This window comes from Colletotrichum destructivum, chromosome 6 (genome assembly GCF_034447905.1).
Source record: "Colletotrichum destructivum chromosome 6, complete sequence".
In the NCBI taxonomy this organism is placed as follows: Eukaryota; Fungi; Ascomycota; class Sordariomycetes; order Glomerellales; family Glomerellaceae; genus Colletotrichum; species Colletotrichum destructivum.
This window is the reverse complement of record NC_085901.1, coordinates 1,018,669-1,044,804: the sequence shown is the minus strand read 5'-3', so window position 1 is coordinate 1,044,804 and position 26,136 is coordinate 1,018,669. Positions and strand designations below refer to the sequence as shown.

Sequence of the window (26,136 nt, the reverse complement as noted above, 5' to 3'; positions counted from 1 at the left end):
GGCTGGGCTGGACTGACTGTGTGTTGTGTTGTGTTGTGTTGTGTCAAAGCGAGCCTCCGGAACGGCCGGTACGTATTTTTCACGCCGTTTCTCGCGCTCATCCCTCACTCACTCATTCGTTACTTACCCCCTCACCCAGACTGCCCGTTGTCATCCCCCCTCGCTCGTCATCTCACCTATTCTCTTCGTTACTTCTGCAGCCTGATGCATCTACAATACGGGAGTCCGTGATGACCGACACTGCCGCTGTCTCTGGTCGATTGGCAGCCGACAGTCGACCTGGCAGTCGGAAGAGCACAACTCGGGCAGTGCAGGCGCCAGCTGAGCGACCCGGTCCAGCCGAGCGCGACCTGGGAGAGAGGCAGACACGGGCGCCGCCAGCCAGCCAGCCAGCCATCTGAGGCAAGAGGCTTGGCTATTGAAGAGTCAAGACACGCGCCATCGTGGCACCTCTGCGGCGCAGGGCAGGTTTTACCTTCGGCCGTGGCTTGCTGCCCTGTCAACTGTTTCCCGTTCCTTTGTTGGCTAATGGTGAGGGAAGGGAGGGTCAGCAATAGAAGGTTCAAGGGAAGCAAACGCAACAATAGGGATACAATGGACAAAGATGATGGTGAAAGGTGGTGTCGCGCGTCGTGCTGGTCGAGGCGGCGACGGGCCGAAAACAGCACAAGCCGAACCCGACCCTCAAACCCTCAACTGCCGTTTCTTGTCTTTCCCTCTGGCTCGTCTCTTGTGAGCTCCCTCTCTTTCTCACACAAAAGTGTAGAAGCGCTCACCCGCTCACCCCTCGCTCACTCACCTCTCACGTACCCACTCGGTCGCAAACTGTCTGCCCAGCTGGAAACACCAGCAATGCAGTTCGTTCGGGCAATAGGACCAAAGGCTACCCGACAAGATAGTGGACGGTGTCCATGAAAGACGGAAGAGCCCAGTGGTGCAGGGGGTGGCTGGTCTCGACGAGGAGCACGCCATTCCTCTTTCAGTTGTCCTCCAATCTTTCTGCAGGAAGATGTGGATGGAGCTTGTCAGGGCCTAAGTGAGAATCAAAAGGTAGGTACGTATCCCTAAACTCAGCAGCGAATGCCAGGCTGGTCGGGGTGAAGTGTATGAGGCGAGAGTGTGAGAATGAGACTGCGGCGTACACTATGTGCCAGAGGGATTCGAGGAGGAGGAGCAGCCAAACGCTTGTTTCTCTACCTCGGGCTCCATATCCAGCGATCATACATAGCATGTCTGATGCTTATGCAAACAAATGGGTGTGTCTCTGGCCGAATCATTCAATCATTGGCATTTGATGTCCCTGGTCTCTTCCTTTCCGTTTCTTCCCCCCTGTAAACATGGTCACCCTTTTTTTCTCCACCGCGTCGTCCTCGTCCCCTAGGTAGCTGATCTGAAGTGACCACTCGACCTCAGCGCCAGGGACGCTGAAACCGAGGCGTATCCACGTGGAGAAAGGGGCGACGATGGTGAAGGCGAAGCGGATTTTCACCCAAAAGAATACAGAAAATAAAAAAGGACGAAACACGATGTTCGCCCCGTGTCAAATTGCGGGTGTGCAGCGCGCGATGGATCTGCCCTGACGGCCCGGAGCATTCTTCGCTGCCCGTTCTCATCTCACGCGAGACTGAGAGTCTGGTCTACTTGGGCTGTGCACAACTCAAACAAACGGAGCTCAGCGCTATCAACACGACCATTCGGGGAGGGGGAGGCTCAGTAATGCACACAATTTAGCGCAAACCGGGGGGAAGGGGAAAGTCTATTACCCGTTGCCAATTAATTACGGTCGGAAAAGTCCAAGTCCAAAGGTCCAAAGTCCCGTAGGCTATCCAGTTTGCTTGACGTCATGTGGCCTGTCCGAGTGCGAACCGGCTCATTTCTCCTTTTTATGCTTATGCTTTTCATACTTTTTTCTTCTTCTTCATCCTCGTTTTCTTCTCGTCGACAGGGATGGACGGTGAGACGAGACCTGCAAGACATTGGGACGGCGAAAGTCGAGAGGATGTGCGAGGGAGGGGTGAGAGAGGCAGAGAGACATGTCCTGGAGATGCTACAATCGACGGCCGAAACTGCTTCAGTATCTATATCCGTACTATTCTGACATCTGCGGACCTCACTCGTACTGCCGGCTTCCAGCTGCTTACATAGGAAGATTAGCCTGCTCGTCCAAAACAGGAAAAAGTGGAAACTCCCTCTCCAGAGTCCCAAGGGGGCTGGGCATGTTCTCCACGCACGACAAGGCCTTGCAAGCTCCCAAAAGTATCGGCAAGTCTGCCCTTCTCAGTCAGCTTACGAATGCCATTACAGCTACCCAATCTCGCCAATGTCCCAGTTGATCAATCATTACCGAGACCCCGAACTGACTATTGCCTCTCGCATCATCACCACTCCCATCAGGTTGCCCCCCTCCCAACAGCATTCCATTTCGGTCATACCCAGCCTCTTGTTCTGTCATCTCGTCAGAGTTGCGAGAGGTCCACCCGTCACCACAAGTCTTTCTCGTCCTTGGCCCTATGCGGGGGGTGGCATGCGGCGGTCGCTCGATGTGCAGACTATGGGACTTTGCATGACGTCTCCATTTCTACCATCTTTGCTTTGGGGGGATGCCGTGCCAAGTTGCGCCGTTGCGCTCGGCGGGCCACTTTAACCGGATGCGTCCGAATTTCGATGGCCGAATGAGGTCGACGAGCCAAGAGAAAAGCAAATACGAGTTTGAAAGAGACACGGAAAGGCAGGAGGACAGAAAGAGACTTACAAGGGGGTTGGGCAACGGTAGTACGGAACGTACAACACGGCGAATAAAGCTTGTTCGAAGCCCGAAAGGAACTTCTCTGCCATCTTTGCTCATCTCGTAGAGTTCTCCGCATAGTGCAACCCGACTTTCTGACTTTTCCCAAGCCACAAATAGCCTGACTGCCAAGTCAGATTATGCTCCCAGTATCAAGGCCCTCCTCCCGTGCTCCAGCGATCCCCTCCCCCCTCCACATCTCTGGCGCGGGTGAGCTGACAGAACAATGCTTTCCTGGCCCGGAGAAAGTTGTCTATTGCAAGTGCACATCTAAGTCTATGAAAAGAGAAGGACGCGTCCGACAAAGGAAGTATCGAGGAGGCCACGACTCGAAAGAACCGAGTTTCTCCCCTCCTCCAACCCCCACCGACTAACAATTCCAGTACGGCCACCCGCCTCGCTCAGGGGCTTCAGCGCTGCTGCTGCTGCTGCTGCTGCTGCTGCGTCCGGGACGTGGCGTACGTTGCCGATGCGCCCGACCCCTGACGCCCGCCCACGCACCCCGCTGCTGATCCGGCCACCGGCACCTCGGCGATGGCATTGAACGGCTCCTGCCAAGACGGTTCCGTCAGCCATCTGCCGACGCCGTAGCTGTCGCTGCGGCCCGCTCCCGCCTGGCTCCGGTCAAAGGACTGGTTCTGCCACGAGCGGTCCACGGGGACGGTGCTTGAGGAGGAGCTCTGCCCGTTGGACTTCTTGTTGCTGGAGCCTGCGGAGGGTGCGTTAGCCGATGGGTTTCTGACGGTTAAGGGGTGATGAAACTGACCCTTCGACTTGGAAGAGGAGGGCTGCTTGGAGGATTGCTTGGCCATCGTGTCGGTGTTAATATTAGGAAGCTTTTGGTTGGGATTTTTGTGCTGGTGCTTGAGTATAAGGATGAAAAAGAGTATTGATGGTGATAATGATATTCGAGTTTCTTGAGCAGCTGCTTGAGATGATTGAGTGATGTCTTCTACCTCTCTGGTCACCATCCCACCGGAAGCCCATCCATTCCTCTTTATATTCTCATCTCACCTACAAACCTTTATCAGCTTCTTAAGCCGGACCGTCCGTTCCTACGGTTCCAAGACAAAAATCACCGCGTTCACGACTGCTTGGGATACTGTAGACGAGGCCACGATGCGCCAGCAGTTGCACATACTTTCGTCCGTGTCGCCCAATGGATTCAGGAACCGCTTCCGTGTCGCGGCACCGCATGCCGGATTCGAGCCAGCCCCACGAGGAGAGGTAACAAGCGCGAGAGTACAGGTGTGACTTGGACTTGTTCCACTGCACTAATGACCCTTTCCCAGCCGGATCTAACCCTCCCGCCGTCAAGGTATCGCGTGTTAGGTATTGTTACTTGCGAAAGGCCGTAATGGGGTGGCAGTCGAGCTGCGGACACCAGCGACAATATCTCAACAGCGAAACTTGCCCTAGACATGCTGGACCGCTACATGACCTGCAATTTCCAGAAACGCAACGCAAATGATGGTATTCCTTGATGTCGAGTGGAGGTATAAGCTTCGGTCGATGGCTACTTCGCATTTCCAGTACAAACACCATCGTTGGCTTCACCCCTCCCAGCTGGAAACCTTCGTGAGACTCTTCCCACGTTCGAAAGGCCCGAAGCCGTTCTGCAGGGTAGCACGGCACGTTTTCCCGAAGGACGAGCCCGCGTGGGAGTCAGGACATGGCCGAACTTCCGCGTCCAAGGTCGTCGGACAAGCGTGCCGAACCTCGTTCCCCTCCCCAAGACAGAACCTGCAGGCAGCCTTGTGTATGGTTTATGATCTCAAAACGGGACTTGCTTCTCCTCCCTCGGAGACACTTGCCCTCCGCGTTTCCTGTGACATGACGTGTGATTCGAGGAGGCCGCTGCCCACGTAAGATTGAGGAGCTTAGGGGGTCAACCTCATCTCGCGCGGTGGCCCGTGTTTCTGCGCGATCTTGTCTGCAGAGTTTGTGAACCCTCCGAAGGGTGATTGCATAGATATGTGTTCCTCGAACCCCCCCGAGGGTTTCTGTCATCGCTTGGCGGCCATCTGCATGCGGGCGTGTGAACGCTTGGCCACTTGGTGCACGTCACTATACGGACTCTTCTGATAGGGGCAAGGGGACAGCCAAGACGCTCACGAGAGATGCGCCAGAAATAGCACAAAGTACAACCTAGTCTATCTCGAATTGTATTTCTTGAAGAGTTTCTTCTGCCCCTGATAATCGTTCTGACGTGGGCGACAGGTCCGCTCTCGATCAACCGGTGTGGTCACACCATGACTACGAGCGTGGCACGGCATGGTCAAGTCAATGAACACTAAACTTGAAAGGTGTCATGCCCTCATTTAGATGGCTGAAATCAACTACGAGCTCTTATCGACATCCAAAATACACCAGGTTCCGGCGGTAGGCATTGGGAAAGGGAGGAAAAGGCGGCGAGTTCAGGTTCATTGTCTGTGACACATGTTGTGATTCCCCAATTCCCATCATCACATTGCAATGGCGAAATCAGCAACCCAATCGGAGATGCCGAGTCCGAACCAATAAATTCCGAAACGCGTTTCTTGTTTTTCTCTCGAGAAATGCGCTGGTTCTGGAATCGATCCGCGCTTCGAAATCCATCGTCGATTTCCTCGCCTTGCACCCATTAGCCCAAGCCGTGTTTGGTCATGACGAGACGTGTTCAGCGTCGTGCAACCCGTTATGGTTTCACCAGGCAGTGGCATAGCTTGGTCGGTCAGGCCATATTCAATCAGCCACAATGCCACAACCGCCCGGGGCGCAGATTGCTGTCGACAGCTTTTCCTCGGAGCGAGGGGGCAACCGGGTCCAACTACTCACACGAAGGATCTTTCCACGGCGACTTCTAGAAAGAAACCGTTCAATTGTCTCGGCCGTCTTGGACTTCGATTATTGGGTCCTCGACCTTGACCCTTGTGCTCTAAAACTGTTTCGGTGGAAATGACCATTAGAGGCTGTGGTACAGAGTGAAGAGGTCAAAAGAATAAGTTTGAATAGGCGACTTCATTCAACTCTAGCCCCCTTTCTCCTAGGCCGTTGAGAAAGAGGTTCTTTACACATTATACAGTAGCTAATAATCAGAGCCTTCAAATTGTCTACTAGTCGGACCTGTCCAACAACAATATCTCACTCATAGCCCAGGCTTGCAATGTCCGGAGACAGATCAGTTGCAGATACGGTCGCAGTTGATGAGCGAAACGTTCGGGCATCGGAGCATACAGGAGCGGTGCTGCGCAGGACGCCTGATGTACCCGACGCACCCCAGGATGCACTGTTGGCCCTGGGCCTGAATACATGTGCCCCAGTCCTTGTATTGAGGCGGGCATGCTCGCTTTGCGAGCCCTGAGGACTCGGAAGCTGCTTCGCGGCCCTTGGCAACAATCTCGGCAAGACTTTCGTATGTTGCCTTGGTTGTCTCAAAGGCCTCAACGTTGGCTACAACATCGTCGACGTCCGCGGTAGTAGCACCGAAAACGTGGGACGAAGCAGCAAAGAGGAGAAGCTGGATGCGGCTTAGTACTTTTGTTCCCTTGGAATGGGACCTGAAATCTTCGCAGGCTCAAGGTCAAGAGGGAACAAGTACATACAAGAGGCTTGATCTGCATTGTCGCTGGGGCTTGCAAGCTTGTTGTGTATGCTGGTGATGGAGAAGTGCAAGGAAGAGGAAAGTAGAGGAGATGTGTGTCGCATGAGATCTCGTTGCCAAAAAACCGAAAACATCTTGTATTTATAGGCAATGAGACACCATGAGTCTTTCCCTTTCGGTGCCTGGATTCCCATATTTCAGAAGTTTTCGACCCCTCTTGCTGTGCCACATAGAAACATCTCTTATCTTCATCCAAGACTTTATTCTTTGTAGCCCCTACGGTATCCTCACTTGTAATTACTACGATACTGCCATGACAAGAGATTTGAGAGCGCCAAGTCTATATCACCTGCAGAAATCAGGCAACGCCTCCTCGGAGGTCTTCTCAATTGCTTTTGTTTTACGTAAAGGCCAGATAGTTTGGGAATGCCAAGTTCTGTTGGTTGTAGACATGCGGAAGAGTAAGCGACGATTTGTTTGGAAACAGTGGAGAGTAGTTTTTTAGATTTTAAACCCGCACGGGCTTTATGAAGCTTAAATCTTGTGCTCGCGCTTAACTAGCATAACAAGATGTGAGAAAGCTGTTGATCATGTCTTGCCCGGACGGGATTTCTTGGAGTTGATAGACTGTCATGGATCAGGTGTTGGTCACTCAGAATAACACGAGTTTCTTATGTCTTTTGGGCGTTGGTAGCACGCGTCCGAAAGTGCCGTAAGGACTCATTATCTGCATTAAATATTGCGTTCATAAGAAGAACGCAAGACAAGGCAAGAGATCCAGGCTTGCCACCTCCAACAGCTTCTAGTCAGGACACTTTATTTCGGGCCAACGTGTTCCGTAGGGAAGTAGAAGCTTGGCTATCCAATACGGAGACGTGCCAACATGAAAGGCGCACGCAACTGGGGGCAGGTGCACAAGACACTACCAAGAGTGATCAACCTGCATATCAAGCAACAGCTGAGGAAGCTGTACAACTTAGCCCATTCCTGGCGTCAGGGCGTTGGTTTAAACGAACAGTTGACTGAAGTAATAGATATAGTGACATAAACCTAACCATTTCCGGAGAGCCAATGTCCGCGAGACGTGACAGCCAACCATAGTATGCACTTATCACATGATCTAAGAATGCACGAGGATTGATGAATTCCTATGATAATTGAAATCGGCCTTTTGTAAGATGTTAGTTTGTATTGTGTGGAACAACAAAGGATCTTGGTATTGCTTGCGAGCTTCGGCGTCGAAGGTACGAGGTAACTGAAATCACTCTCTTTTGGGATTAAGCTAGAGGCGCACCTGTGCCCGAATGATGATCACAATTGTTTCCAAGATTGTGGAGAGCAGCCGAAGACTCCATGGGTCGGACAATGAGAAATAAGATCCAGGCTAGTGGCATCAAATTTCTTGGCAGCTTCGGCTGTTGTAGTTCTGGTTCAGGATCAATGTTGTGTCAGGGGCGAGTAAGTGAAGAGGATAACTCCAAGGATGGATATCTCGATAACCAGAACCGTTTCTGGCACTCTTCTGGTCCTTTGAAAAAGGGTGGCTTTATAGAATAGGCAGGCAGAGACAAGTTGAGACCAATGAGATACCTAAGAGAGCCTCGCAGCCCTTTATAATGACCCTTCAGACCATTGATGATACAACCTGCAGCTAGATGGCATCAATGCAAAAGCGTAGCAATCTGAATTTTTTGAAGCTTTAACTAAGTCATTTGATTGTCATTTGAGAGCCAATGACCGATTTACCACTTTCTTTTTGTGATGAAATTGTGTCGGATCTGTTGACCCCGTAGCCTCTAGCGATAGAAGTCAGCCAAATAAGCAAGGAAAATCTCACCAAGGCTAAACTTCACGTCCAAAAAGACGCCAATTTTGGAGCGCCATCTCGAGCCAGTGTCTGATTTTTTGACATGGCCTTTCGGATCAAGGGACTGTCTGCCTCCGTTCGTCCGCAAAAACGTGCTTTTACTACAAGTTTGCGATGATGAGGACCGGTCCGACTGGGGACCTCAGGTTAGTAAATATGACTAGAGAACGGTTCCTAACTCAATCCTTGTGTAAAAGAGGCCGGGGCACTTTGAACCCATCATGAGGAACTTTTGGTCTTTGAAAAAGGATCTACATGCGTCTACCGCTGTCAATCCCAACGCCGGCACGCGGCCGATCGGAGACCCCACAGCAGGGTCGGATGTCATTGTTGCCGTTCGGACAAGGAAAGGGAGGTAGTGAGCTCTTTGACTCGGACTACAAGAGAATCATTGGTTGAATTTGCAAAACCTGATGCGTGCAAGGTTCTTCATTTCACCTTCCCCCGACAAGATTGACTCGCGAAGATCTCATAGTCTAAGACAAGACGGTAATGCCCTGATTGACCACCTAACCGTCCTCGACCTAGCCTTGTAAGCCACGACGTCTAGTGAGGTCGGCTTGGTCTACGGCCGGGGAGCACAGACCGGACACTGGAGAGATCGACAAAACAAACAAGAGGAGGGAACAGACGGAAGCTGAGTCGAATCGAAACCCCTGATTCTGGTCCTCTCGGGGGGCTTGAGCCGCTGAAAGGATGCTGCCCACGAACAATAAACGCCACGCTTCGGAGGGAAGGCCCCGTTACACACCCGGGACAACGGTATTCGCTGCTATAGACGAGCTGGTCGCCTGTACCACGTCGGTATTCTCGCCAAGCACGCCATGCTTCGACTGATATCTGGCCATCCATGAGTGACGATCCCCATACTTCCAGGTGCCGATACTGTTGCTTGTGAGGCTTTACTTGGCAAAGCGGTGCTTGAATATTGGCTTGTCTTGCTTGTTGGTCCCTCCATCTCTCCTGCAATACACGAGAATGTTCTTGTCTTGAAAAGTGGCACAATCCCCCCCCTTTCTCCGTACTGAAAAGAGTTAGAGGTCATGACGATGATCCCCTCCTCCATTCCTTCGCCGATAGGAATAATCGCACCAAGCTTCCGTTACAATGGATCCCGCAGCGTTGGCCGGCCTCACGATCTACAACCTCCCTCCCATGCCGCCGAAATGGGATAGCATAGGCATCTTCTACATCACGTTCTGTGCGACATGGACCGCCATCGTCCTCGCCGGGATGGCCTGCCTGTGGGCCAACCGCGCCAACCCGATCCTCAAGATACGTGGCCTGCCGCTGGCCTTCGGCTCCATCATATTTCTGCACCTGTACTGGTGCATGGCCCAGATCACGTACCCGATCGGCGGGACGATGCCGGTGGTCATCGCCTATGATTTCCAATACTTCGTCATGGGCATCTGGTTCCCGTTGGGTATCGCCCTGTTCCATGCTTCCAATAGCCGGTTCTTGCATGTTGCGAAGCTGCAGAGGCTTCACTTCGTGGGTAGCGGGGCTCACGTGCGGCGAGGATGCAACGGTGCGAAGACGTCGTGGCTCTGCCGGTTCAGGAACATGGATTACGGGAAGAGGCTCATGATATTCATCTGGATTGGAATTACTGCCCAGGTATGTCACTCCACATCTTTGCCTCTGTAATATAGTTACATGACTGACTGGCATCTCTAGTGCCTCCTTACTACTGGCATGTGGCTGGCCTGCAAGAAATATCATCCAACATTCGGTATTCCGGGCACAGAAATCCGCGGAGCAACTCTCCCAGAGCAACTGATTGACCTGGGCCGGGGATGGGAATGGTGGCCCACAGTGCTTTGGCAGTTTATTTGGACCTGGATCGTATGCAATTGTCCACTATTGTTCTCATGCATGAGGTCCATCATCAACATTCACGACTAACTTGTTTGTAGGTTGCGCCGATTCTGATTTGGCGAGCTTGGGGTATCCGCGACACTATGGGATGGCGAACACAAACCGTCGGTTGCTGTCTTTCAAGGTTTGTCGGAGTCATATGTCTTGAACGTCGTTGCGATTTAGCTAAGTCGATGCTCAATAGTCTCCATGCGACACCGATGTTCCTCATTGCATCGTATGTACCGGCGTTCGACAAGATCAACATGTACTTCACGCCGAGTCAATGGTAAGAACCACTCCGGTAGATAACAAAGGTCGGTTGGCGGTCCCTGACACAAGACACAGGATTCATCTCTCCACCATGATGTTCGAGATCTTCACCATCTTCGTCCCGCTTGTTCAGCTCGTCCGCCTTCGAACCCAGACCAAGCACGTCACGGATGCAAACGCAAAATGGGAATCAGGGTCACAAACGACCTTCAGATCGTCGACTGCGGTATCGTTCTATGGCCCCAATAGCCCTGCGTCCTCGAGCCAGGCGGAGAAGGGCCAGGCGACCATTTACCAAATGAGCTCTTCCGAATTGGGCCCTGAGCCGGACAGTCGACTGTTGACAATGACCGCCCTCGACCACACCCTCAGGGAGAACGGAAGAGCCCTGCAGGAGTTCTCTGCCCTCAGCGACTTCTCTGGAGAGAACATTGCCTTCCTGGCCCGCGTCATGGAGTGGAAGTCTCGTTCGTGGCCCAACGCACTGTCTGACTCTGATTCTCTAGAGTCCTTGGGCGAGGAAGAGAGACTGGACGCATACAACCGCGCGCTCGAAATCTACGCCGACTTCATCTCGCTCCAGCACGCCGAGTTCCCGCTAAACCTCCCCTCGCAGGAGATGAAGCACCTATTCCAAGTGTTCGACAAACCGGCACGCGTCCTCTTCGGCGAGGACGCGTCCGTCAACATCGCCATACCGTTCGACGACGCGTACGTGCAGAGCCACGAGGGGTCCAGGCCTGGGAGCAACGGGGAAATCCAAAGGCAAGCCCGGTACACTGGCGAGATCCCAGCAGGATTCGATTCTACCGTCTTCGACAGCGCTAATGGCCACATCAAATATCTCGTCTTGACAAACACCTGGCCCAAGTTCGTCAAAGAGATGCACCAACGCAGACGATCTAGCGACACTAGACGCAGCGTCTTGACCAACGAGTCTGAATCCTCCCTTCTCAGTCGAGTCTCGATGGTCATTACAAGTCTTGTTCGTTCTGTCAAGACCACCTAGGCTTGCGCAGGTCACTGGTCACGACCTGGTTACGGTTAGCCGTCACTTTCGTTTCAACCCTTTATTTCCCAAGATCGATACCCACTTTCATTTTATGAATCTCACCCGTTTCCCTTTGTTAAATATCCAGGTTTAATATCCCACGGACTACATGTATAATAGCCTTGTCGTTCATAGGCATAAGTAGCCACAGTCGCACAATGAGTCTTACCAGTTTACCAAGTCGTTGAACCTGCCCAATTTGAGATGTATAATATCATGAATTTCGTTGTTTTACCCATCAAGAGTCTGAACGAAGAGTCTGAAACATTTGTTCTTTTTCCCCAAAAGCCGTCTTGATTTGGAGGACGACCTTGTCGGGAACTGTTGGCTCGGCACACGAGACTTACTGTTGAACAAAACCCATATGTCACAGCTCCGCCTGCAGTATTTACAGTAAGGTATCTCAAAAACCTCGCAGGTTGAATTTTACACCCCCACTACCTCAATCAACTTCCGCTTTCCGCCGACATGTGAATTTGGCACCCCATTCAAGCCTCGCCCCAGATTTCATCAGCAATGTCCCTAATGAGAGAGAGTTTGTTCTTCTCGTCCTCCAGACTCAACGGGTATCCGCTCTCGTGGGTGCTGAAACCGCACTGGGGGGACACGCAGATGCGCTTCAGGGCCTCCTCCTTGGTCTCACCGCTGCCCTTGGCGACGAACTCGGCCGCCTTGAGGACGCGGGCCTTCATTTCCTCCTTGTCCTCCAGCTTGGGGACCTTGGTGCTGATGATGCCGACAACGACGTTCTTGTTCTTGGGGAGGAACTGCAGCGGCTCGAAGCCGCCCGAGCGTTCGGTGTCGTACTCGAGGTAGAAGGTGTTGACGTTGAGGTTCTGGAAGAGCTTCTTGGCGATGATGTCGTAGGAGCCCTCGGCGAAGTGGCGGCCGCCGATGAAGTTGCCGCGGCAGAGGTGGATGCCCGTGTGCATGTCCTCGGGCAGCTTGCTGACGGTGTCGTTGTAGAGCTTGATGTAGGCGTCGAGGAGGTCCTCAACGGTGCCGTCGTTGTCCTTGTCTTCTTCCCAACCCTGGCGGAACTTTTGAGAGCAGAAGTCTGGAGCATGGTCAGAAAACGAGAACTTTCCATCATCGTGAGATTAGTTTTTTGACTTACATGCCATTCCGGGGTCATCGAACTGGACGTTTCGCAGACCAGCGTCGTAGAGCTGCTGAAGCTCGGCTTGGTAGACCTTGGCGACGTCGCTGAAGTAGTCGGCATCGTTGGCGTAGGCGTCCTTGGTGTAGGCCCGGCCCTGCTTGTAGCGCATGTGGAACCAGGCGGGCGTGATCATGGTCAGCTTGATGTTCTTCCACTCCTCCTTGGGAAGCGCCGCCTGCACCAGACGGAGCTCGTGCAGGTTGGACTTGGACTTCTCGGGAGAGTGGGACAGCTTGCCGCCGGCGATGACCGAGTCCCCGGGCATGACCTTGCGGTCCTTCTCAATGAGGCTCACGACGTCCGGGTGGTACAGGCGGAACATGCTGGCTTCGGCATCCTGCAGGCGGGTGGTGCCCTCGAACTCGTCCCACATGAGCCCCCAGAAGCGCGTGCGGTTGAACTCGCCCGAGGTAACGCCCTTGATGCCCAGGTCGCGCTGCAGTTGCACCACCTCGGCGACAGACTCCTTCTCGACGGACGGGAGGCCGGCTTCCTCTTCGGACAGGCCCTGGTCGCGGATCTTGCCCTCGCGAATGTCAAGGAGCTTCTGGGGACGGAGGAGTGAGCCCATATGCTCGGCCCTGAAAGGAGGCGCCTGGTGGAGTTTGGAAGACATGTTTTAGGGGATGACTAAAAAGAAGAAGAAAAGACCAGGACCTGCCACTGAATAGCTTGCGTTGTTTGCTTTCGTCAAGATCTCCCACAGTGAAGAGTTTGAAAAGTTGTGATATCTCGGTAGGTGTCCGGTCCAGTCTTGCAGGCGGGGCGCCGGATTTAAACGCGGGGAACAACTTGGGCGTCAAATCCGTTTTTCACAGTGTTACCGATAGCTGACGAAGATCCGGTTGACGAGGGGGGGGGGGGGGATTTGGTAGAAGCTAGTTCTTCAGGGGGTCGGGAATAACTCACGTCATCCGGTGTGTCGGAACCCCCAAAAGACATTGGCAAAACGGAGTTGGTGACCCAATCGTAATCGTTTACCTCTGAAGATGAACAAAGGTTCTGGGGTGCATCTTGCCCCGCTTTCTATCCGATTTGCCCCCTCATCCTTCATCGGCAGTTGCATGAGCGAGTTGGCGGCAACTCCGTTGCTCATCTGACGACGTGGTTGTACTGGAATTAGGCCAAGTTAGGGATGTTTACATTCAAAGCGAGAGCATTTATTAGCTGAGTAGAGTTCCAGAATTGACTTTGCTCGTTCTTCTAGGTAATAAAACGACCCTTGGCTCTATCGATATACGAGGAAGCTGCTCTTCACCTCGTCCATGAGTTGAGACAACTATTGTGGTGTCTCCAACCCCTCAGCTAAGGACGATTGTCGCCTCCTTAGCACCATGCATAAATCTCCTCTCGGTTCCTCTCATTGAGGCTATCCCGATTCGCCGGAACACTGGGTAGTTCGTGCCGTCTACTGCCAGAGAAGCAGCTTCCCGCTGAAGAATCAAAAAGATCTCACGGTTTCTGTCTCCTCGCCCGGTAGTCTTTGATCGCAAGAGCAAGCAGACGTACGTAGTCTTGACACAGCTGGGGTAGTCATCCTGATCGAATTGCCCTGAACAGTCCCACGGGACGCGGCTCTTCGAGAAGTCGGTCTGCTGCTCATCCACCAGCAAATATGGTGGATTGTACTCTTTCGACTCGGAAGCCATGCAGAGCGCGAACTCTTTCATCGGACCTCGGACGATTAGCGTGCAGGACTCAATGTCTGAGGTCATTTTGCTTCCTTTCCAGTTGATGCGAAAGGAGACAAGAGAAGTCCAGTCTTTGGTCTGGGTTTCGTCTCCATCCCCAAAGCCCCAGGGGTCGACCCAAATGGGAGCATGACACGAGAACCAGGTCCAAGAAGGGGCACCAGATATTCCTGGGCCTCTGTTCGGCCCAGCTCTGGCCCAGGAGAGATCTCTGGCAAAGGAATGGGGAGTAAGACCCAAGATCGGCTCCTGAATCATATTGCTTTGGTAATAGCTGTTGATGCCAGCAAATGCTCGTAATCTGTCCGACGGGATTGTAAAGTCTCGTCTGGAGTAGTCCTCGACCCATTCAGGCCACATACTGGTGAAATGAGCTTTGGAGTGTCCCACGTCAGACCCGCGAACCGGGCCATAACGCTGATTAGATTGGGTCGTGAGTAGACTTCTACATTCCCAATAGATTTCCGACTTCATACAGTGGACAGTTCTGTGAGACAGGATTTGTTCTTGTAGGACCCAACCTCTAGTGCTGAGATGTGCCCTGCGCCGTATACTGCGCGGATGCGAGTATTGTAGACGAACCATGATGTTGCTAACTGTGTTCGTGTCGCCGGTCTGGCTAGTGTAAGAGAAAACCTGAGCATTCGGGTATGATGGGCGTTGTTGTCTTTCTATAGATGTCGACCCGGATTGCAATGGGGTTTTTGAGCGATCAGTCATACATGACGCCGAATCAAACTCGATGCCGTCATCGTCTTCCGGGAAGCAACCTCCGTTGCTATCCAACGAATCCGTTGCCGCTATGGTTACTGTACTCCCGGAGTAATAGTCTTCCATGTACGACGCTTCAGACTGCCATTCCAAAGGGTCGTCTTGTACGATACAGAGGGAGTCGATCCATAGATACGGAATTTCCAGCGAGCGAACCAGTTTGATGGCATGCCGAAAAGTCCTAGGGAGAAGATCCTCGCGTATCCCGCCCATATGTTCCATTTCGTTGGCCATCGTGGTCTTGAGGGGGAGCGAGGCGCCCCAACTATAGCTCAAAGTTGCGTAGCGTACCCATTCCTCGTGTCTCTCAATATCATTACTAGATAACAGCCGCAGGGGGTATCCAGGCCTTGTGTCAAGGAGTCGTTTCGGCAAACGTCTCTTGGTTGGACGGCACTCGTTACCGTGAGAGGTTTCACAGGAATTGAGCCATGTTTTGGTGCATAGAATCCTGTCCTCGGTGAGAGTTTCCACTTCATGCGTTTTGCCCGAGGTCCAGAAGCGAGGGTGTCGATGATCTAGACACTCAAGTCAGCGCTTGGTCTCCGCACAAATGATAAGACACCGCATACCATGGGTTGACGAAACATGTTCGACGGATACTCCGATGTTTCCATCAACGTGGTATTCGAAGTTGTGCTGGTTGATTTCAAGGGCTAGATTGAGGGACGCCCAGCCAACATTGTCGATAATATTCAAGCTTGATATTTTCACCGACACTGGCATAGAGCTTTCTCTCGTGATGTCTGAAAATCGTTCACTGGCCTCCAAGATCGTGGATTCAAGTAAGACCTCCAAGATCGCTGCGCAAGACCGGCATGATGCCGCGGATTCGGATATTTCCCCGGTATCTCGGTGCCAAGTACAATTCCGGTTCTCGTCCAAAATGGTCGAGCGTGCGACGGAGTTGATGAGGTCCAAGCAAAGGTCGCATGGCTTCTCCACTACCTTGTCGACATTGATGGAAGCCATTTCGGCATGTATTTCACATTCGAATTGAAACCAAGAAAAATGGACCGATTGGAACCAAAAGACTATGATCTCCTCCGCTCAAGAAACACAGCTCTCTCTTCGCCCAATATGTGTCACACAACGTAAGTGTATGCAGGGAGGGGTTTATGTGTGAATTGCTGACTGACGATGTGTTAGGCAGCAGCATGGCCAGTCATCTCAAAAACTGATTTGATTGGAGAACTGGCAATATGGATCAATGCAATGGCAGGGCGCACTCTGGGCGCACTGAGCAAAGAAGTTCTACAAACAGCTTCCTGCATATGCCCACTTTCTGACCACCCACCCAGTTGGTACTATTATCCGAGCGAATTCTCCCTTCAGATGGTGTCGGCGGCTCAAAGGTCCTCAGTGTTCAGCCGCAGACTATCCGCCAACGAGGTCCAACCAGGCTTTCCGAGCCTCTTCAGCAGCTCTTCGGCCCGGTCTCTGGGCTTGATGACGATATCTGGGTAGGGCACGCCGGCGAAGTTCTCGTGGAACTTCTTGTTCGGATGCTGCTTGCGAAGGATCTCCAGGACATCGTCCCAGCAGAACGGCTCGGCGAAACCAAAGACGCGCTCGCTCTTTACGTCGGGCAGGATGGCTGCGGCCACGTGCAGGAGACCGGCATCCTGAACGTCGACGGCGTATTCTGGTTTATGCGTAAGCTCATGGAATTCCTTTTGTCATCAGTCAGACACTGCATGGATCAACTTACGTGGCGTAGACCAGTTCGGAGGGAGTCTCTTTCCCTCAAGCAAGGGGAGGATGAAGCCAGACGTGGACGGGTGACCTTGGTTCACAGGGTCGAGACTCTTTCCCAAGTTCAAATTGGGGAGAACTAGATGATAGAGTAAGTATGGAGTTGTGAAGGGCGAGTGCTTGTTGCATCTATGCAGCCACTTACTTGCGTTTACCACAAGATCAGGACGCTTCGCCTGATTTTCCTTGTGATACTTCCAGACAGTCTGCTCTTGCTCGACTTTGCTGGCGATGTACACAGGGCCGCCATGCTCGGGACCCCAAGGTCCGGGCGTCCAGGCCAGCTCTTTCGCGTCAGGGCTCCACGAGTCTTCCGTTATAACTGCGCCATTCATGTTCAAGAAGGTCTGCGGGTCCGCTGGCAGAGTCGTTGACGACGAAGACGTCAAGACAAAGCGCTTGACGCTAGGCTCTCTGTAAGCGGCCTTGATGGCAATCGCGGCACTCTCGACGGCAATAGGGATGACCTTTTCCGGGTCAGGGTCGAAGTTGACCACGGACGCCACATGGATGAAAGCTGAGACTCCTGCTGAAGTGTCAGAACGGGGGGTTGATGTGCAACACGGTGGCCATGTTTGCTTACCCTTGACGGCTTCGTCATAGGCGTTTTCGACCGTCATGTCAGGGACGGGATACAACTCGAAGTGGCCTTCGCCGTAGGTCTTGTCGAAATAGGCGTTGAGCCAAGCGCTCTTCTCGGGGTTGCGGACCGTGCCGCGGACTTTGTACCCATGCTGGACGAACTGGTCGGCTACGTGAGACGCGATGAAGCCGTTGACACCGGTGACGAGGACGGTGGAACCCTTGGGGATCGCCGGGTCTGTGATGTTTGCCATTGTTGTTTATTTATTTATTTATTTGTTGTGGGCAAGAAGAAGGTGCGTGTACTGTGGTGAAGCGTAAGGGGTCGTTCAGCTCGGATATTCTCTATGACGAATGGACTATTATTCTTGGGGAGGGGGAGGACTGATGTTGACCAGGGAAACAGCCAAAACTCCATCGGCGTGAGCTGGCTTTTTATCAGAAAGAGCGGAGGCATGACGCAGTAGGCTTCATCCGAATCGTTGATGTGACGGGGCTCCGACTGAGCTCTGATTACAAATGGTATTGGTGGGAAGCGCATTGGGGTCCCATTAATATTGTATGGAGCAATGTGCATGGCGTATCACGTAACACACGAATGGGCTTGGCGAAACCTGCTCTCAAGATGAGCGTTCGAGAATGATCTGTATGTTTCATCCGGTAGAATGGTCGTCGTCTAATCAAACGGCGGTCGTCGTCTAATCAAACGGCGGCCGAGGGGTCCGATTGGAGAGTTTGTTGAGATTGTTAATCAGCGACTTGCGTCTTGTTTCCTCTGCCGACTGGAAGACCATAGTCGGCTTTGGTTGAGTGATCGGATGGATATGGAGAGGACTAAAATCGCGCCGACTCCAATGGAAAAGGGCAGTCCAGAGTAATCATGGGGTAATGCAGCCCGCATGCAGGTAAGCGTGGAAACGCCGTGGGGCTTTATCAGCATAATGAGCTTGATCCGAACAGGAGAAATGATTAATAATACGATTAGGAGGGGGTCATATAGAAAGGAAAATGTGCCCCGGAAACCACAAGGGCCATTTAATCAAGCTAGAAACAATACACATCAGACGTTATGTGCATTTCGTCGTTGGGGAAGTATGCTCGCCACGCAATGAGGTATATTGTTCCCATGGATATAGCTTCAAACATCTGAAAAAAGTACTATTGTCAGGGCACTGGCGGGTTGCCCTTGTGATTAAGTATACGTATATCAGCCCAACTAGAGGGAATGAGCTGGTAAAGATGCAGTTCGCATTCGACGCGCAGAGACTAGAGATGCTCTGCTCCCTAGAAACTCCTGCTCCCGCGCTGCTTCGATGCTACGGGGATGATGAATGACCCAGCTGCAATCGGTTTAACCTCCGAACACGGCGTGATTAACGGCTCGGGAGATAGAGTGTGCGTCTAAAACACCTGTCCCTTGGTCTGAGTGCCCTTCTCCTCCTCAAGCTTCTTGATGTTAATCCGCTTCCAGGCGAGGACGCAGGCGAGACACAGAGGAACGAAGCATGCACCAGTGATAACCATCTTGTGCTGGACATCGGCGTATGAGGCGACAATGGCGTCGCGGATCGGATCACCGTCCAGGAAGGACATCTGGATCTCGACGCTGCCAAAGATCTCGGCGGTTCTGTTCTTGGCGTAGTCGGGCAGGTTGTTGTTGAGGGCCGAAGGCATGATGTTGTTCCACAGGCCACCGGCGATGGCATAGCCAACGGTGGCGCCAATGGAGCCAAACAAATTCCAGATGGCCATGACGGAAGCGATTTCCTGGTGGGTGGTGACGGCCATGATGGAGATCTGACCACACGCGGCCCAGATACCGGTTCCGACACCGTTGAGCATCTGCAGGACGACGAGGACACCCACGGGGGCGCTGGGCGACCGGTAGGGGATCAGCAGCGCCGTGCCCAGGATGACGAAGGGGACACCGGCAAGACCGGTGTATTTGAAGTCGCCCGTCCAGCGGATCAACAGACCGTAGAGGGGACCGAAGAAGGACGAGGTCAGGGAGAAGGCGTTGAGAATGTAACCGGCGTGAGTGATGCTCTGCCTGTGGACGACAAGCAGGTAGGACTGGTAGTACGCATCCCAGGTGCTAGATGAATACTGTCAGCCATTGCGAGCCTTGGGAATGATGGGAGGGAAGACTTACAAGATGGAAATGAACATAATGCCGTAAAGGAGACAAGATCCAATGATGGTCCTTTCCTTCAGGTACTTGTACTTGATGAAGGGCACGGGAGTGAACTTCTTCTCCCAGATGTACAGAACGGGAACGCAGAGGATGGAGATGACGAGCATGGCAATGATGTGCGCGCTCTTCCAGCCGTTGGATGCGTACGAGATGATGCTGAAAGGAAGCAGAAGCAGGACGAAGAACGCGCAGAGGAGAATGATGCCAATCACTGTGGAGGAGTGTCTTGTCAGCATCCGGTTTGTTGGTTGGTTAATACCAAGGGCTTTGCTTACTGTCAAACTGGATGAAGTAGTACCAGAAACCCTGCCAGTGGTTGCGGCCGGACGTCACACGCGTCTTCTCGAGGAGGCCGGCCTTCTCGGCCTTGCGCTGCATCAAGAACATGACCAGGAGAGCGGGGGCGCAGAGGCCGACGAGGATGATGGCGAAGGCGGCAAACGCCCAGCGGAAGTTGGAGTAGGTGTAAAAGAGCTCCGAGATGCGGGGGCCGGCAAACGTCACCGCAATGGTCGGGGTACCGTTGATGCCGAACATGATCATGCGGTTCTTGAGCGAGGTCATATCGGCGAGCATGATGTCGATGACGAAAACCATGCCGAAGTGGCCGACGTAGTAGATGGTGTGCCCGGCCACGTAGGCCTCCATGTTCTGGCACGTCGCCTTCAGGATCATGCCGACAAGACTGCACAGCATCAGGATGCCGAAACCTTCGGAGCGGCCCCAGATGTCGATGATCTTGGCAATGACCAGCTGGCAGCATCCCGAGAGCATGGTGGCGAAGATACTGACGATGGCGAGGAGGCCGTGCTTGCTGAATGAGGAGGTGATGAAGGCGTTCAGGTTGCCCTGGACGGACTGGAGGAGCGCATCGACGAAGGAGACGAGATAGAGGCTGGATTAACAAGCAGGGTTAACTGCTGGTCTTGGATGAAGAAGGCTTCTGTTTGGGGACTTACAGGCAGAACATGATGATCATGGTCTTCTTGGTCCAGACGGAGGTGACGGCTCTGACGCGCTGGACACCGGGCTGGAACACCTCGCTGTCGACGTCGGAAGCTTGCTTCTCGTCGACCTCCCTGACGCCATTGTCGATGGCATGGGACTTTTCGATGTCGGCGCCAGCCTCTTGGCGGCCGGGCTGCGGCTCGATGGAAGCCATCCTGTGTTGACTTATGGGGTCCGGGTTGGCTTGACTTTGGAAACCCAACGAGACAGGGTTATAGGTCAAAAGGGGAGCTTTTCTCTTGACAACAAGGAATGAGGGAAGGGGGGGGGATATTGAAGGCGAGAGTGCCTGTTTGACCTTGCTTGGGAAACCAAAAGCAAAGAGAAGAAGAGAGAAGCCCCGGAGCAGGGACATGAGCGTCGATGGGGAAGGGGGCCTTTTCTATATTGCAGCCGGGCCCTGCCAAGCATCCACGTCTCCTACAGTACAAGGGACAGTGAAAATCTTCAGCCGATGTCGCCCAAAGTTTCTTTGACTTTATCAGATGATCAGATTAGATGCCAAGGGACGAATCACAACTAGCTGCCCATCGGAGGTATGGTTAGGTTCGTGCTAGCGTTGTGGGATCGCCCAGGCCGGACAGCTCTGAATCGGAGGCCGCGTGTGTGGCCAGGCCCTTTGGTCTGCGTCTCCATTCCCAGGTGGTGCATCCGTAAGGTATGCCCAGGTATCCATAAGGTGAATGGGTGGGTTATTGGCTGAAGCTGAGAATCGGCCAACACAATTCAATAAGTTGGCCCATCCTGAGCTCAAGGGCCGAGAGGGAAAAGTGGTGTGAAAGGGGTGTGAGGGCCCCAGAGAAGGATTCGAGGGGCGAATGGGGACTCCCACTCGAGAAGGGTGATATGGATGGGTGTTCCATGCATGTTGTATCTGGTCGGGCCGCCAACGTGGTGTTGGAGGTGGAGCGAGTCGTCTTGGCCCTAGTCACCCTTCACACCAGAGGAAACTCTCCATGTCTCCAATCTCACGTTGCAAGTGGGTGCGCGGGCTTTCCTCTCTAGATATCAAGATGTTGTTGTTGCTGTTGTTGTCTGGACTTGCGAGTTGATAGCCAATTTTTTTTTTTTTTGTACGAAAGGCCTTGTTGATACCATTCTGCAACACAACGAGAACCCAAGTCCCGTTCCACATACATCAGGTAACCAGGCTAACATTACAATAGAAAAGAAGCTTCTGTTGTCTCCATCTTTGCGGCACAGCACAGTAGTTGGTGGCTGAAAAGGAGAAAAAGTTTTCTTCTTCTTCCCTTTTTCCCTTTTTCCCTCAACATACCCTTGGCATGCAGGGAGCATTGCCAGTAAGCATGGGTGGCTAGCCTGGCCGGGCAAGGAACGGACTCCCACATATCCGTACCCTACACAAACTTGTGGACTCGGCCCCCACTCTCTCACGGGCTTGTTGTCCACGAACGATCGAGCGGTCGTTCCTCGCCGGCCAACGCTGGGTGATACCACCAGGGTTCTTTGCAGGGTGGACCGTCTGTCAGTTATCCCCCCCGCCAATCACGAATGCGTCCCGAGTGGGTGAATGAAGAGAAGGGCAACAAAAAAAAATCCAACAAGCCGGCGTTACGTTACCCATGCAAGACCAGGTGTGCCGGGACGCACATGGCGGCAAGTGGGATCAAGGCTCAAGCAGCGAGCAGTGCGAGCCAAGATGTGGGTGTGCTCCGTCTCACTCGGTTTTCGCCTCAACCCGTCGCGCTGGGTAGTGATGAGCGCCTAGCTCGGACTAGAGACGCGGCCAGACTGAATGATGCACTAGATCATTTGGTGATCCGCTGGTCACTGGAGCCATCCGCTTGGCTCGCCTCGGGCCTTGGTTATCATGTACCTCGGCCGTATCAGGGCCACCCACCCGCCCGAAGACGGGGGGCCTCTAAGATCGGCGAGCAACAACTGCGCTTTTTCCGACTCCTCGCCTTGGCTTTTCTTTGTAACTTGCTTTCCTACTTGAGCCCCTCGAGTCACAAAAAACATAGATGGTGGGATGGAGAGTGAAGGTAGGGGGGACGTTGATGACTGACGTGGCGCGTACGGCTCTTGTCTAGTGTGACTCTTCATCTTTCCATCGGAATGGATGATGTGGACGCAGCCTCCAACCAGGGAGACCAGAATTTATCCAGTTCCAGTCAAACGAACTATATAAAAAAGCCCCACGGTGGATCTATTCACGGACGACAAGCGATATTAAGTCTCTCGGCCGTCGATGCAAAATCGCAATATGAACTGACACGCGATGACAGACTCGACACCAACTGCTCGAAGGCTCACACGTGCGCTTATTTTTGCCTGGTAACTATCCTCATGGGGCAAAGAGAGACCGCCCTTAGCTACGTATCCAAGTGTGGGAGCCGTGGGACTACCGCAGCTGTTTCTTGGAGAGCTAGCCAACCGCTTGGCCATCTCTCAATCATCAAGTTCTTAAAGCAATCCTAGGAGACTAGGAGAAAAAGGGATCGCTGTCTCGGCCGATGTCGATTTGGTCACAATGAACCCAACAAAACTAATTATTGCCACAAGTAGCCCCGGAAAAGTTGAGCTTTCATGTGACTGGGTCGGAGGTAAGGTGAAGCGCCGTCGAACTATCGGGTTTATCATAGCCTGTTCCGAGGGCAACTTCTCACGAGCCTTCGCAACCAACCGACTCAGGAGAAGAAAACACAAACGCCCCCACGAGCCCGAGTTTATGAATTCTCTTGCGCAGAGACAAGTTGGGTTTCTCGCAATCCGAATCGACCGATGCGTTGATAGAGTAGAGCATACTGCGCGAACTGTCGTCTTGCGAGCGATATGCCAACTATTATGGTTATCCATCGCTGGCCCGGGAGTGTGCGAACAGTGAGCACTCGGCTAGACTTTCCGTGTCTTGGATAGGAAGGGGTTCCAACAAACAGGCATCGCCAAGGGGGCTCCCAGGTAGAAAACTCTGCAGTGGGATGGTCTCGAATTTCGTCCAGCCAAGGCGGAGAAACGATTTTCTTGCTACTGGCGCCAAAAATCATCAATCGGGGAGTGGACTTTTATCTGTTGTTTGCAGCTTGAAAAGCAATCCCTCTGTACTTAGCATACGCACACACGACAGATTTGGAGATTTGTAGCCACATGAATGATAAGAACACCAGAACTAGGGACATAAAGAGGTGACTTCAGTGCATGTACATCTGAGAAAGCCACTGAAAGGATTCATCATCACTCGGGGGAACCATGGAAAGTATCAAAATGGGAAGCGCCAAAAGCTACAAGATAACGGATTTGAATGCTTGCTTTCCATCAGGCTTGCCAGAGTAGGAGAGATGAGCCACCTCATTCGATATTTGGAGCGTACAAGTTGCTTGTGACGACGTGTTCTCGTACACTGTAGCAGTGAACCAGTTGGAAACCAAAGTGCGATGCCCGAGATGGACATAATTGCCACTGCAATGTCAGTGTATCGCTGTGTGCTGGTGTACCAAGATCCGACAAAAGTCCAACAGAGGACCGGATGAATGACAGCTCGTGCCACACGCCTCACTGCATTTGATGTGAAGAAATCGCATGGCATGATTGCAAGAGAGGACCAGAGTCGGACAGCCAGACTGCTGCGTCAAACCACTACGGGACTAGAACGAATGGATCCAGAGTTGGTACTTGCTGTTGCGTGAGCATGTCTCACAACGCGGGATCATGCATGTGCTGTTGTCGGATTTTCCCCATCTGTGATTTTGCCTTCACTTTTCCATCGCATAGCCAACACAAATATCGTTGAGGAATGCGACGTATATTGAGCCCATGCGACAAGAACTACGGCATCGGTCATATTGACAATTCTCATGTGGTAGGGAACCCAATAAGGAGCAACAATAGAATTCCAAGAGCGGAGTGGCCTGCGTACAATTTGCTGCTGGTACTGTCTGTTTCCCGATACGTTTTGCGAATGGAGCTTTGGGAATTGCAGAGTTGAAGAGTTGGTTCGGTAAGCAAGTGTCGTCTGAGCAAGATGTTACAAAACATGTCGCTTCGATCGCAGCTCACACTGGGCAGAAACAAATTCAAGGACGCCGTCATCGACCAGAGACTACACAACGTGGCATCACCAGGCTTGAAGTCGACATCATAACTTAGGGGAGTGGATAAAACCCGCCCTCGCCTCCCTCAGAAAGAAGGGGTAAACCCACCGCTCGCCCACAGAGTCCGTGGGGACCTCGTGGCGTTCAACAGCTCGGCGCCAAAACCATGGAACCACCCGGATATGTCACGAACAGGTCACATTGGTACCACACCACATGAAATCCCAAAATCCAGGGGAGGAAATCGGGGAGAGATCATGGCAAGTTTGAAGAACTATCAACGCTGGGCGGTTGTTGTCGTCCTCCACACGGCGGGGTAAATGCGTCCCTCGAAAACCGCTGGGCCATGCCGTTCATCGGACTTTGCTTTGCAAGTCGGAGAATACGAAACGATCCGGGTTGACTCGGTAAGGAGCGGGCCTATCGGGCTTTGCTCGGGGAGCCGGGGTGGAAGAGCGACCGATTTTATCCCTCACATCTCTTTGCTCGGGTCCTGCCGGCTAACCGGGCCATATCAGTCTACCGACGCACAGCGCTGCTGTAGTGATGCCCGTTGGCTTTCTGGGGCGAGTTTAGGATGAGCTTCCAACGTCCAATTGATACCCGACAGTAACTGACCGCTGCAACTTGAACTGCCGCCGCAGGAACGATACTCCGGAGGCCAGCCAGCCAGCATGCCGTGGCGAGAGCAACAGTGCCAATGCGGCGGCGGGTGAGGGCTTCCTTAATTCACGCGTCTTGGGCAGTCGTGTGCAGTCGTGCAGTCAAGCAAGACTGACCAAGGCCCTGTGTGAGAGATGTTTTTCTCGTTGAGCAACCAACGGAAACGAACAGGCGTGTGCCACATCTTCGGTGAAGAGGCCGTCATATCACATGGAGAAGCCCCGACGGACGAGTATGTTGTACTCCCCCAAGTCCAAAACGCCTCAGACCACACGAGCGTTGGCCCAGGAGGGATGATTAAGCTCATGGTCATCGCACAAGACCATGAGCGGCATAGTTAGCCGAGACCTACAAATCAACTAAGCATTTTTGACAGCGGCATCGCCTGTCAGTGGTCCGAGAGATCTGAAGAGTGGGGAGGGTATGCTGAGTAGCCATTTTCATCGTGAGCTTAATCCCCGTCTCCTCCACGACTCCTCGGCTCGCCCGCCGAAAAAAAGTTCCCTCGTTTAGCCTTACGAAGGCTCGAAAAGGACGCGGCCGCGGCCACCGTGCCGTAGAATGAGTAGGAGAGGCGGAGTTCCGGTGGTCCTTGGGAGAGAATGCGTCTACGGGATTGGCCAGATGGCCTCGTGGTCGGATGGTTTCCGAGCTCGCCTCGACTCGACTTGACTCGATACCGTGCCGCTGACAACCCAACGCGCCCCTCCCCCAAAGAAGCTGACGCCAGTGTCCGGAGACACGGCACCGGGAAAGTGGAACCTTTTTACACTGGCGCCGCCGAGTCCCGACTTGGACGGAGGAGGGGGGAGGGGGGGGACCTACGCCCAAGCTTTAAG

At 53.0% G+C, this 26,136-nt stretch overlaps 8 protein-coding genes across 8 annotated transcripts; 2 read left to right on the top strand and 6 right to left on the bottom strand.

The window, feature by feature from the left end:
* The first annotated feature begins 128 nt into the window (after positions 1-128).
* CDEST_09500 (uncharacterized protein) lies at positions 129-499 on the top strand. Its single transcript, XM_062925659.1, has one exon. The coding sequence runs from the start codon at positions 231-233 to the stop codon at positions 399-401; it is 171 nt and encodes a 56-aa protein (XP_062781710.1). The 5' UTR covers positions 129-230; the 3' UTR covers positions 402-499.
* Positions 500-3,188: 2,689 nt separating this feature from the next.
* On the bottom strand, positions 3,189-3,655 carry CDEST_09499 (uncharacterized protein). The gene has a single exon (XM_062925658.1). It carries the CDS (start codon positions 3,595-3,597, stop codon positions 3,196-3,198), a length of 402 nt encoding a protein of 133 aa, XP_062781709.1. The 5' UTR covers positions 3,598-3,655; the 3' UTR covers positions 3,189-3,195.
* A 2,124-nt stretch (positions 3,656-5,779) lies between these two features.
* On the bottom strand, positions 5,780-6,502 carry CDEST_09498 (uncharacterized protein). Its single transcript, XM_062925657.1, has 2 exons — positions 6,370-6,502; positions 5,780-6,284 (listed from the first exon to the last, which is right to left on the bottom strand). Exons 1-2 carry the CDS (start codon positions 6,385-6,387, stop codon positions 5,946-5,948), a joined length of 357 nt encoding a protein of 118 aa, XP_062781708.1. The 5' UTR covers positions 6,388-6,502; the 3' UTR covers positions 5,780-5,945.
* A 2,840-nt stretch (positions 6,503-9,342) lies between these two features.
* CDEST_09497 (Putative RGS domain superfamily, RGS, subdomain 2 protein) lies at positions 9,343-11,377 on the top strand (the record flags this gene model as incomplete). Its single annotated transcript, XM_062925656.1, has 5 exons — positions 9,343-9,855; positions 9,916-10,083; positions 10,155-10,240; positions 10,301-10,384; positions 10,444-11,377. The coding sequence occupies 5 exons, from the start codon at positions 9,343-9,345 to the stop codon at positions 11,375-11,377; spliced, it is 1,785 nt and encodes a 594-aa protein (XP_062781707.1).
* Positions 11,378-11,460: 83 nt separating this feature from the next.
* On the bottom strand, positions 11,461-13,406 carry CDEST_09496 (Putative cobalamin-independent methionine synthase MetE/archaeal, UROD/MetE-like superfamily). Its single transcript, XM_062925655.1, has 2 exons — positions 12,537-13,406; positions 11,461-12,476 (listed from the first exon to the last, which is right to left on the bottom strand). The coding sequence occupies exons 1-2, from the start codon at positions 13,195-13,197 to the stop codon at positions 11,908-11,910; spliced, it is 1,230 nt and encodes a 409-aa protein (XP_062781706.1). The 5' UTR covers positions 13,198-13,406; the 3' UTR covers positions 11,461-11,907.
* A 338-nt stretch (positions 13,407-13,744) lies between these two features.
* Positions 13,745-16,170, bottom strand: CDEST_09495 (Putative heterokaryon incompatibility). The gene is made up of 2 exons (XM_062925654.1): positions 15,616-16,170; positions 13,745-15,561 (listed from the first exon to the last, which is right to left on the bottom strand). Exons 1-2 carry the CDS (start codon positions 16,013-16,015, stop codon positions 13,883-13,885), a joined length of 2,079 nt encoding a protein of 692 aa, XP_062781705.1. The 5' UTR covers positions 16,016-16,170; the 3' UTR covers positions 13,745-13,882.
* A 47-nt stretch (positions 16,171-16,217) lies between these two features.
* Positions 16,218-17,959, bottom strand: CDEST_09494 (Putative NAD-dependent epimerase/dehydratase, NAD(P)-binding domain superfamily). The gene is made up of 4 exons (XM_062925653.1): positions 17,382-17,959; positions 16,944-17,324; positions 16,755-16,877; positions 16,218-16,688 (listed from the first exon to the last, which is right to left on the bottom strand). The coding sequence occupies exons 1-4, from the start codon at positions 17,632-17,634 to the stop codon at positions 16,393-16,395; spliced, it is 1,053 nt and encodes a 350-aa protein (XP_062781704.1). The 5' UTR covers positions 17,635-17,959; the 3' UTR covers positions 16,218-16,392.
* A 410-nt stretch (positions 17,960-18,369) lies between these two features.
* Positions 18,370-20,976, bottom strand: CDEST_09493 (Putative major facilitator superfamily, MFS transporter superfamily). The gene is made up of 4 exons (XM_062925652.1): positions 20,534-20,976; positions 19,850-20,469; positions 19,533-19,785; positions 18,370-19,475 (listed from the first exon to the last, which is right to left on the bottom strand). The coding sequence occupies exons 1-4, from the start codon at positions 20,935-20,937 to the stop codon at positions 18,782-18,784; spliced, it is 1,971 nt and encodes a 656-aa protein (XP_062781703.1). The 5' UTR covers positions 20,938-20,976; the 3' UTR covers positions 18,370-18,781.
* Between the last annotated feature and the right edge of the window lie 5,160 nt (positions 20,977-26,136).